The sequence below is a fragment of the Trachymyrmex cornetzi genome, unplaced genomic scaffold (assembly GCF_001594075.2).
Source record: "Trachymyrmex cornetzi isolate Tcor2-1 unplaced genomic scaffold, Tcor1.1 scaffold144, whole genome shotgun sequence".
In the NCBI taxonomy this organism is placed as follows: Eukaryota; Metazoa; Arthropoda; class Insecta; order Hymenoptera; family Formicidae; genus Trachymyrmex; species Trachymyrmex cornetzi.
In genome coordinates, this window is record NW_017296027.1 from 306994 (window position 1) to 318415 (window position 11422).

The window sequence follows — 11422 nt, forward strand, 5'->3', positions numbered from 1 at the left end:
GGCGTGTCGCGATCAAACGCGCGAGCTCGTATTATTCTTCTCGTTGCTACTCCCAACTCCGGATGACGCATATCGCGACGATGAACGTAGACGCCGAATACGAATCCCCGTCACCGAGTACGAACGTCACAAGATAAACGTCGTCGAATGCTATGAGCGGCAAGAATCGTGAATAGCTCGATGGTAAGGAAGCGGTACTCACCTCAGCTGGCCTCTTAATCCCCTTGATATCGCATTTCGCGTCCGCGGATGCCTTGTCGTTCTCTGTCACCTTCTCGACGGCGACCTCGTTATTTTCCTTGGTACTCATGGTTGATTGAATCGAAGAAGCGACGTACGCGTCAATAATCCAAATAGCTCGACTTCGCGACTCGAACTGAACTCGGTGAAGTACGAAAGAGCGGCGGCGGCGGCGGCGTTGGCGGCGGCGAGTGTACGCGTAACGAGACTGCAAATACGTGTCTTCACACGACGTCGGTTTCCGCCGAAATGCCCGAGAGAGCAGCGTCGTCAGGCGAAGACCCGTGGGGCGCTGCGAAGTGCGAGGGAGAGGGTGAACGAGAGCGAAGGCTAGGAGGGGAGGGGGAAGAGAGCGAGCGATATGGGGAAAGGGCGCGCGGCGGGGGAGAGGTCGAACCAGTCAGGAGTGGAGTGTGTGCCGACGACTGTGGCGCGAATAGCGCAAAGCGAACTACTACCAGATCCCGGCTCGCCTCTAGCACGTCCAACCTGGCTTTGTTCAAAAATGAAGATGGCGCGGCTTTGAAATCCGATAAATTCCTGATTGGCCGATCTCGTCATCACCCGTATTTCAGTGCAACCGCTAACGAGTCACGATTTTATAGTGGCGCACGATGTTCCGCGACTTTCTGAAGGGATTTCACATGTAACGCGGCTACTTTGGGTATAAATAAAATTAAAACTGGCGGAGGACGAGGGGTTCGAGAGTTCGTGGCCCGAGCGAGACGTCCGGCTCGAGGCTACGTCGCTCGATTCAAATAAGCCTTGGCGCTGCGAATCCTTCTACGTGGGTTTCGAGGGGATCTCGCGTTCGCGAGAAATCGATAGACATCCTATCCGGACGTGCAAATGACCACAAATGACCGCGAAACGATCGAGCGGGGAATGGACCGCGAGGTCCGATCCGACTCGTGCCGAATTCCATCGGTCGTTCGTGAGTTTCTTGCACGCAGGCCAAACTCGTGCGCTAATTGTAACTCAACTTTTCCGAAATTCTTGCAGATATTGCTTAAACGATGTTCCTTCATCAATGTAATTATATCGCGTGCCTCATTCCAATAAAGCACAAAAGAATGATTATTTTTCAGTTTATTCTACCTATACTTTAACCCTTACTAACTATAATACTTTTTTTTTTATTATTATTATTAGGCGTCAGCGAGAAACAATTAAAATGACACATCTCGATCTTTAAAAGAACACGCATATATATATATATTTTTTTATTTATATAAATATACATATATATGTACTATATAGTGTTTCTTAAACAGCACCCACTAATCGTACAGCGCTCCTAATAAAAAGTTTAACGGAAAAGTCCCAAGCCATTTTTTTCTACAACGCTCGATGATACAGTTATTACTAAATATAAAACTAATCCAATCGTAAAAGTAAAGATAGTCCAATCACCGCCGTTCTTTGAATGGGCTCACGTCAGTGATGTGTGCGCTTACGCACATTATCAAGCACGCCGCGACTCACTTACGTGTGCCCAACTAAAAGCCGACGCCGATTGGACTATCTTTACTCGGTAATAATTGCTTCGTTGAGCATTGTAGAAAAAATGGCTCGGGAATTTTCGATTCAATTTTTGATTAGGATTAGCGCTACATATACCATAATATATAGGTTTATGCGTGTCGCATGTTCCAATATGCTCCAACATGTCCGTACGATAGCTCCTACTCAATCCAACGAACGAGTTGGAGTGAGTAGGAACTATGATAGGAGCATATTGGAGCACGCGACGCGGACAAACCTTCTGATTAGTGAGCGCTATTTAAGAAACACACACACACGTGTGTGTATGTGTCATACAGAAATATATATTTGTTGTTTAGTTCACGTGTACACATATAATCACTGCGTGTCGACCAGTTGTATGTACGCACACGTTACTTGTACATCGCATAAGATTATTAAATAGATAAGTTAATCATTAGACCCCGGATCCACCGTGCAAAGTTGCTCGTTTATTTATATCCGATGTAACGCGAATAATGAAGGGTGGCTTAATATAAAATTGCACTTATCGATTGGACATTTTATATAATTTTGATGCCAGTTGTATTATGGCGTAAATCCAATAGTGATTTCGCGGAGACTTTACTAATTGCACACTAAACCGCAAGTGTTTCCTCTCGCAATGATATCGTGCGCAGTTGGAATTCGTAAATATTGTAGCATCGGTCGTATTATTAATAATTATGTATGTGCAACGCAAAAAATATACTCAAGGTTTCGGAATTTATTGCAACGCAATGAGGACAAAGCGCATGCTCAGTGGCGCGCTATGTGGCTGCTATATTCACTATAAGCGCCACGATGTGACGATTTCCGGTCGAACTAAATCTCCCTTTTCTTTCGATACGTGACAAGATGGTAGGTTGTTACGTGATTTTCACAAGTTTTTATCCGTGAATATTCTAGAAATCTTTAGAATTTTTCGCTTCACGAAATAGCGTTTACAATTCTAATTATATTTACCGCTATTTGGTGTGAGTATCTGTTACTATAGTGCAATAATTCGATGTGACGAGACATAACCTATTTGTTCGAAATTGTATAGTACGAAATGTTTTTACTCTATGCAACACGCGATGATGCGTAGCGTATATTTACTCCAATTATTTATAAGGATTAGAAACCAGATCGATATCTCAAAGATTGATTACTTCGTCGTTCTACAGAATAATTTTTTAAGTCTTAGAATTTCACATGATTCTTTATAGGTTAACGTACCGAAGCAAAGGCGTACTTTTTGCAAAAAATGCAAGGTACACAAGAATCATAAAGTGACGCAGTACAAGAAAAGTAAGGAGAGACATGCCTCGCAGGGTAGAAGGCGTTACGATCGCAAACAGCAAGGGTTCGGTGGTCAAACAAAGCCCATCTTCAGAAAAAAAGTAAGTGCATGATAACAAGTTTACAGAATAAATCCAATAACAATAATAAATTATATTTATTTCATGATATAACAGAGCAAATAAAGTTAATGCTACATCCTTTATGCAAATTCAGATATATACATTATATCCGTTCTTTTTAAACTAGTTATATATTCGTTTAAAATTAAGTAAATACAAGTATATTTGAAGTTTAACAAATGTTAGTGCAATCTGTCCAGTGCAGTAACAAAGAACAGACTCTTTAATTCATTATGTTTTTCAAGAATATTGTTATAATTTAGTTCATAACAATAACGGTAGCATATCAATTTTTACTATATATATTTTTTTACATTATTTTAGGCAAAAACAACAAAGAAAATTGTACTAAGGATGGAGTGCACGGAATGCAAATATAGAAAACAAATTCCATTGAAGAGGTGCAAGCACTTCGAATTGGGAGGTGACAAGAAGAGAAAGGTGAATACCAATACATCTAGAAAATATTCAAATAAAAATAAAACGTGCATAAATTCTGACTGACAATCTACTATTTTTTATTTTCAGGGTCAAATGATTCAGTTTTAAGCTACTCAATACTTAACATTCTGTATTTAATAAATAAATAAATCAAGGATTTGTACATGTTTTTATTCTGTATTTTATAATGCAAAAACGTCCAATATACCTAAAATAATTAGTAATACAGCATTAAAATAATTACCTTAATATTCATTCACCTTGATTCTCATCATTTTCTGTCAACCGTGATACAGAAACTATTTGTTGCGGATTGCTAACAAAATAAAAAAAAAGGTTTAGAGTATTTTAACTGCTATGTATAAACCGAGATATATGTGCATAGTAATTATTTGTCATAAAAAATATAAATTAAAAATTATATGGTCAATATTTAAGTGAATCTTGCTATTTAAAATTGAAAGTAAATATGTGTTATTAATTACATTAATATATAAATGTAAATATCTTCCTAATAAGAAAAATATCAAAACGTACCTTAATATAGATGCATCCAATCCTTCCTGTTCCATTTTTAATTCAACTGCTTGTTTTGGCACGCCAAAGTGTAACATTTTGAAATATTTTTCATAGCGTGGATCTTTAGCTGCAGATTGTATTTCTTTCTGTTCGTCCTTGGGCTCTATCTCACTATTATCAGGTTCATCCACTTTACGTATTTCTACTAATTTACTTGTATTATCCTCATTAACATTATTTGATTCTTTATTATGTTCTTGTTCTAAACCAGGTATAGAAGATAACTATGCAGAGGCAAAGTAAAATATTTGTGAAAAGGTAAATATATTCTATGCGCGAGATAATTTATTGTAAAAGATTTTTTTCTTTTACAATTTTTTCTTATGCACCTCACGAACATACACATACCCGCGATTCTAATATTTCTAACGACGCCTCCAATTTTTGCAACTTATTTTCGAAATCAAACAATCTCTCCTCGCAGGACAAGGCAAATTTATTCAAGAACGTAACGGTATGAGTAATAAAATGATTTATGAAGGAGACCGTTCGCTTTTGGTTGATTGGCGGTACCTAGAACACAAACCATTTGAACTCTGCTCCCTGCATTATTGTGGAGCATTGTCGTGCACGAGAAACGTCAAGATCTCATCGACACCTTTGCATAATCTATAGTCGGCTCGATTAGCGGTATTTTATAATCACTCATCATGGATTACAATCGAACAGATATTTACTCTTTCAATTTATCAAAGTCAATTTATCAACAACTGTCAACAATGACAACCCACATCGTGCAGAACACCTTAGTACACATTGGCTGCGTTCTGCAGACTCAACAGTTTTGCAACCATTTTGAGATTTTTCGCTGAGATAGGACTATTTCTTTAAATCTAAAAGTATAATCCAATCAGCGCGACGAATCATAAAACGGTTGCAAAACTGCTGAGTCTGCTGAACGCAGTCATTTTCTAAGCCAATGAAAACGTGACACTATATTCCGCCATGTTGCTACAATTAAGGTGCCTTTTCACGTTTCCACTCGACGCTCATTTTTAACGTCAAAATAGATCACGATCAAAATTCAGGGTATATCCACACAAACTTGCATAGCCGCCTAAACATATACATAAAGAAAATTATCCAATTGCAGTTCTCTTTTAAAGTCGTACATAAAATGTGATTGGATAATTTTCTTTATACATACGTTTATGCGGCTATGCAAGTTTGTGTGGATATACCTTAACACTCAATGTGACATCAGCCTTAATCCAACTTTTAGCGACATCGCTCTTATGCAAAGATTTAAATATGGAACAGCAGGATGTAAATATAATTAAAGTATTTACTTAAACTATATTCCAAAACATCCTTTCCGAGGAAAATTTTATTCAAAGTATATAGCACATGTAATGTATACTACAGTATTTCGAGTAAAATTTTCCTCGGAGAGAACGTTTTGGAATGTAACTTTAGAATATGGATGTCATCTCAAAACTTGATAAAAATATACTCATTCGATACGTTTCCATTTGAAATAAGAGAATATAGTAAAAAACTGAGACAGTCTGCCTTAGGCCGATATTTCATTTGTGCGTTTTTGTCGTACGACAAATGTATGCAAGACAGAGAGGTCCTCGGATCTCTCTATCCTATAGCAACACTCAGGAAAAGCTTGTCGTACGACAAAAACGCATAAATGAAATATCTGCCTTAAGCGTCTATTCGGTTAGAAAAACGAGCAGCCCTTAGGGCTGCCGCACACACCTTCCGTAACAATAACCATAAGACGTACCGTAAGAATCAGCCAATCAGAATTACGAGTTCAAAAGAATTCTCGACTGTGATTGGCTAATTCTTACGGTACGTCTTATGGTTATTGTTACGGAAGGTGTGTGCGGCAGCCCTTAGTCCTGATTAGTCCTTGGATCAAAGCCAATCAAAGCAAAACGTTCGACTGCGTTTCGGCGGGTTCGGCCTCGCACGAGCGCATCCGTTTGTCAGCCAGGGTCTGGCTGCATGGGTATTTCGTGGTACCCAAATATTCTATAAAATATGGATTCGCCGCCGAACCTGGAGACTGTTTATCAGGCCGTGTTTTCTTTATACAATAATACAAATCCGACCGAACCAGGAAAAGCGTCATTATGGTTGGGAGAATTGCAAAGATCGGTAAGTACACTATCATTTTAAATATATATATCGTTAAGTTTAAAGCTCTCCTAAATTTAACATTCACATTGTTACATCAGATAAAGGCATATTTCTCGATATAGTTGTGTTAATATCGTCCCGAGTAAAAAATATGGAAAGCTGTTTTCTAACCTTAAAACTGGTTCTACAATGAGTTGATAGTCGGTAGTCCCAAGTCTTATCGGTGGAGTTACTTTACGATTCAATTGGCTGGCCGACAGCCACTTTGTACGACTAAATCCACCGATTTTCTTGAGACTAACCAAATTCGACTTTATTCCTTCCTATTAGTCGAGCTAAATGACTCGTACAACTAACTAGTAGATGCAAAAATATATATATCATAGACACCTATTTAGGTTAAAACTGGTTAAGACTTACCCCGGATCTACAATAGAGTTTTAATGGATCTTCTACAATAAGCCGCAAGTCAGAAGTTCTAAGCGATCTTAAGTCATAATCGATGAAGTTGGACAATAGCCAACTTGGACGACTTGGTTAAGACTGGTTACGACTTATGACGTTATGACTTGCGGCTTATTGTAGAAGGTCCATAAGTCTTAAGCCATACGAAATGGACGAATCACAGTCGATTATTCTCTTTGAATTTGACCGCAATTGGTTGATTTCTTATCTATTTTAGACCTAAGGCTTAAAACACATATTGTAGATCCGGGGTTAAAGAGTTCCGACTACTGACTCACTGTAGAATCAGCATAAAGGGAAGGATTATCACTCTGTTATGAAAATATATTTTACACATCATGTCTGTTCTACGATAAGTTGGTAGTTTGTAATTCATATGTCAAAAGCGAGTCTGAAGAATAATCGGTGAGTCGGGATTGATTGAAATCGGTAAATCGGCAGAGTTGGACAGCAGTCAACTTCTAAGACTATCAGTTACTGATTCATTATAGATCCACTGTTATGAAAGAAAGCAAAAATTAGATAATGTTGCACTTTTTACTTGCACCTTTTGCATATAACATTTAATATATATTTACATATATATATATATATAATTTGTCATATTTTTAAACATTATTATAGAGAAACCATTACTTTTATGTTTGTTTATGTGTATGTGTTTATAGATATTTGCATGGCAAATAGCTGATGAAATGTTACATCAAAGACGAAATATAGAATCTTGTTATTTTGCTGCACAAACAATGCGTACCAAGATCCAGCTCTCCTTCCATGAGTTACCGCAAGAAGCTCATACTTCATTACGAGATTCGTTAATGGAACATATATCACAAATCAATGAACATACTAATTCTGCCATTGTTACTCAGGTATTTATATTCTTTCATGAAAAAAAACTACTTTTATATATTTAAGATTAAAATATAATTATAAAAGATTTTTGTAATTCTCTCTCTCTATACTTATTCTGTAAATTAATCTTTATTAATGCTGTTAAATCTTCGTGCTTACAGTTATGCTTAGCTTTAGCAGATTTGGCCTTACAAATGTCTTCTTGGCAAAAACCAGTTGTAGATTTAATTAATAGATTTGGAGGAAATGCTGCAAACCTTTGGCCATTGCTTGAAATAATGACGGTACTTCCAGAAGAAGTAAATTCGAGATCACTTAGGTATAGTACAACATCTTGCTTATTTGATGTTATAAAATGACAAAATAGATTAATTTTATTTTTGTATAGGCTGGGCGATAATCATAGGGAACATATAGTGCATGAACTTAATGCAAATGCAGATACTGTGACAGAATTTCTGGTATGTATAATATCCATGGCTGTGGATAAGTTAGTTTTTTATGAATTAAGTTAAAATTAATGTTAGATGAACTTATAAAATTAGCTGCGTTAAAAGTTACATAAAAAACTAACTTATAAGGAAACCTCACTAAGTGCCAAATTCTGATTTTAAGAAACTTTGTATACTTACAACTTACATAAACGAATAAATTTAAAAAATAACATTGGCAAATGATTCTAAGGGATAAAATTATCTCTTATATGTAAAGAAATTTTCAGCTTTTTTTGATATATCTCAAAAACTATTTGGGATATAAAAAGATGTTTAATACAAAAATTTTTTAATTATCTACAATTATTTACGTCAATAACATTTTTTTTAAATAATTTTCAAAATATGAATTTAAAAAATTATTTATTAAATTTAATTATATATAATATAGAGTGCAATTAAAATAAGAACAAACTTCGAGGCCAAACTCTCCACACCAAAATATGAAAAATGGTTCGTATGAACATATGTCCGCAAACTGAAATATAACTTAAAATATTTATTAATGGGAGAAAAAAGTAATATTTATTGTTCAATATTTATTTTGAATTTTTAATTATAGCAAATGTGTGTGTTCAAAGTGTCTCCCATTTGATTCAGTACACACTTGGACTGTCGCACTCAAAGATCCCGGGGCAATTCCAGTATACAAGTATATCCATAAGCATCAAAGATGTATTGGTGTAGCATATCTTCATTGGCTATTGGAATGTCATAGACTAAGGACTTCAAGTATCCTCACAGATAAAAATTAAAAGTTAGATCGGAAGATCATGGGGGCCATAATACTTAAACAATTTGAGCTATATCGTAAGCCGGTATTGATAGTCTGTTCTTATATTTAAGACCGTCTTAAGTTTAGTCTTAAGATGTCACGAATCAATCAGAAGAGGGCCGCATTAGCATCTTAAGACATTACTTAAGATGGTCTTGAAATAAGAACCCTAACAACACAGACCTCCAGGGACGTGCTGAGGATATCCAAAGGACGTCCGTATGTCCTTTGAACATCCTAAGGACATCCTCAGGATGTATCCCGGATAAAGTGTGTTATTAGGGAATCGACTATGAATACTGGCCATAGTAACAGTAGATTTGTGAACATATATTTACATGAACTTTTTTTCATGTTGGTGTGGGAAGCTCAGCTCTGAAATTTATTATCTTATTTTAATCACATGTATATTTTGATACATATAAAACTATTTATAAATACACACACACACACACACACACACACACACACATTTTATTTCAACATTGGTATTTCATATATAGTGTAATTGCAGAAAATGTGCCTAAAAAACAGCGGTGATAATTTACAAATCCAAGTTACTATTTTGCGATGTTTTACTAGCTGGATAACTATTCATGCAATACCGCTTAAATCTGTACCCTCGAGCGAGGTATTTATGTACGCCTTGGAAGTAAGTATATCTTAAAACTGATAAAATATTTTTGGAAAAACTAATTGTTTTGTATTCATCTTTATTATATTATAATTCTATTTTTCAGGTACTTAGCAACCAATCTGTTTCACAACTACACGAAACGGCTACCGATTGTATCTGCGTAATTTTGCAAGCGTTAGGAGAAGATAGCAATACTAATCGTGATAGTGATAATGAAATAAGCGTGCAGTTGCAGCAATTGCAATTGTGTCTTTTCACAAGTGTAATGAATTTAGAACAACCATATCACTTATCTGTTGCATATGAGGACATGGAAAAGTAAATTGTTTAATTTACCTAAATATGTTTATAGCATAAACCTATTCATTAAATATATTACAGGTCTATAAATTATTGTCGAATATTTACGGAACTGGCTGAGACATTTCTAGATATTATGGTGACAGGTACTGAAGGTAGTGAAGATGGAAAGCAGCATTATGCTATACAAATTTTGGATCTTGTACTCAAGTGTGTCGGTCATCATGATTATGAGGTATTTGAAATATATAGTATCTAATAACTCTTTTGTAACAACGCTCGTGTGTAAGTGGAGAATGTGTAAATTGAATTGAAAAGTCCTGTAATTTTTTGAATAATTAGGAGAAATTAATTACTAAAGATCATTGAATAAAGTGAGTATTCGTTCGACCATATAAAGTTCGCGACGAGCCCAACAATCGTAGTTGCTTAGTGCACGAGTTTTTTATTTTTTTCCGCTGTTCATTCATGTAACTATTGCCATTTGTAATAAACTTCCCACAAGCAGTGTGTAGGAAATAGGAAAAATAGGTAAGGAGACGAACGAAAAATACTGAGAAAAAAGAAGGGAATTCAGAGTATTATTGGAGAAGAAGCAAAAAGAAGAAAAGAAACTGAAAAAAATTGAAGAGGGAGGAGGACATGTGAAAGTATATAAATAAGAAGTAGAAGGATATAGAAGGAGAATAATATTAGGTGTTAAACTTAATTCCTGCCGCTCGCTACTAGAGGGTGCTGGCTCCAACGCTGGTAAGTTTCGACGATGAAGTCCTATGTCTTTTGTAGTTAGAACATCGCTGAAAGTGATTCAATCCTCACAGGTTAAATTTCTCGACGCCAAAGAGAATTTCCAATCGATTGAAAATGAATCGCGATAAGCTGTTTTTCTGACATGTGCTTCTTCACTACTTCGACCTCAAGAAAAACACAGCTGAAGCGCATCGCTTATTATCCAAAGTGTGTGGTGATGAAACTCCATCGGAAAGAACATGTACAGTTTGGTTTGAACGCTTCCGAAACGGTGATTTTGATGTGAGAGAGAAAGAACGTCCAAGACAGCCGAAAAAATTTGAAGATGAGCTGCAAGAATTGCTTGATGAGAATCCAGCTCAAACGCTTTTAAAGTTGTCGAAACAGTTAAATGTTACTCCAATGGTCGTCTCAAAATGCTTGCATGCCATGGGAAAGATCCATAAGAAAGGGAGATGGCTACCACATGAGTTGTCAGAAAGTGCCATTTCGAATCGTTTGACTATTGCGACTTCTTTGCTTGCCAGGCAAAGAAAAAAGAGTTTTTTGTGGCGCATCATGACTGGCAATAAAAAATGGATTTATTTTGGTACTCCCAAGCGGAAAAAATCACGGGTGGACTCCGGCCAACCATCCGCTTCAACGCCAAAGAGGAATATTCACGGGCATAAGACCTTGCTGTGCGTTTGGTGGGACCAGGAAGGTGTGCTGTATTACGAACTCTTGGGTCCAAATGAAACCGTTACAGCTGATCGCTACAAACAGCATTTATACCGATTGAGTGACGAGTTGATGCAAAAAAGATCATCCGTAGCCAACAATCGACGCAAAGTCATTTTGTTGCATGATAACGCTCGACCGC

The 11422-nt window shown here is 36.4% G+C and overlaps 4 protein-coding genes across 5 annotated transcripts in view; 2 read left to right on the top strand and 2 right to left on the bottom strand.

Moving 5' to 3' along the window:
* The window catches only part of LOC108757488 (glutamic acid-rich protein), a 7188-nt gene extending 6707 nt beyond the window's left edge, over window positions 1-481 (bottom strand). Inside the window, exon 1 of the mRNA XM_018501921.1 lies at window positions 203-481. Coding sequence (XP_018357423.1) covers window positions 203-310 — 108 coding nt within the window. The 5' untranslated portion in view covers window positions 311-481. The remainder of the gene's footprint in view (window positions 1-202) is intronic.
* Window positions 482-2526: 2045 nt separating this feature from the next.
* Window positions 2527-3779, top strand: RpL36A (ribosomal protein L36A). The gene is made up of 4 exons (XM_018501922.1): window positions 2527-2625; window positions 2976-3149; window positions 3495-3611; window positions 3699-3779. The coding sequence occupies exons 1-4, from the start codon at window positions 2623-2625 to the stop codon at window positions 3717-3719; spliced, it is 315 nt and encodes a 104-aa protein (XP_018357424.1). The 5' UTR covers window positions 2527-2622; the 3' UTR covers window positions 3720-3779.
* On the bottom strand, window positions 3775-4984 carry CCDC53 (Coiled-coil domain containing 53). Its single transcript, XM_018501920.1, has 4 exons — window positions 4789-4984; window positions 4539-4703; window positions 4149-4414; window positions 3775-3927 (listed from the first exon to the last, which is right to left on the bottom strand). The coding sequence occupies exons 1-4, from the start codon at window positions 4840-4842 to the stop codon at window positions 3864-3866; spliced, it is 549 nt and encodes a 182-aa protein (XP_018357422.1). The 5' UTR covers window positions 4843-4984; the 3' UTR covers window positions 3775-3863.
* A 1071-nt stretch (window positions 4985-6055) lies between these two features.
* The window catches only part of Tnpo-SR (transportin 3), a 10083-nt gene continuing 4716 nt past the window's right edge, over window positions 6056-11422 (top strand). The window contains exons 1-7 of one of the 2 annotated variants that reach the window (XM_018501913.1): window positions 6056-6302; window positions 7418-7621; window positions 7766-7923; window positions 7993-8065; window positions 9388-9525; window positions 9614-9828; window positions 9892-10045. In XM_018501913.1, the coding sequence (XP_018357415.1) occupies window positions 6186-6302; window positions 7418-7621; window positions 7766-7923; window positions 7993-8065; window positions 9388-9525; window positions 9614-9828; window positions 9892-10045 (1059 nt within the window). In that variant the 5' untranslated portion in view covers window positions 6056-6185. Of the gene's footprint in view, window positions 6303-7417; window positions 7622-7765; window positions 7924-7992; window positions 8066-9376; window positions 9526-9613; window positions 9829-9891; window positions 10046-11422 lie in introns of those variants that run through there. The other variant, XM_018501914.1, reaches the window with a different exon arrangement.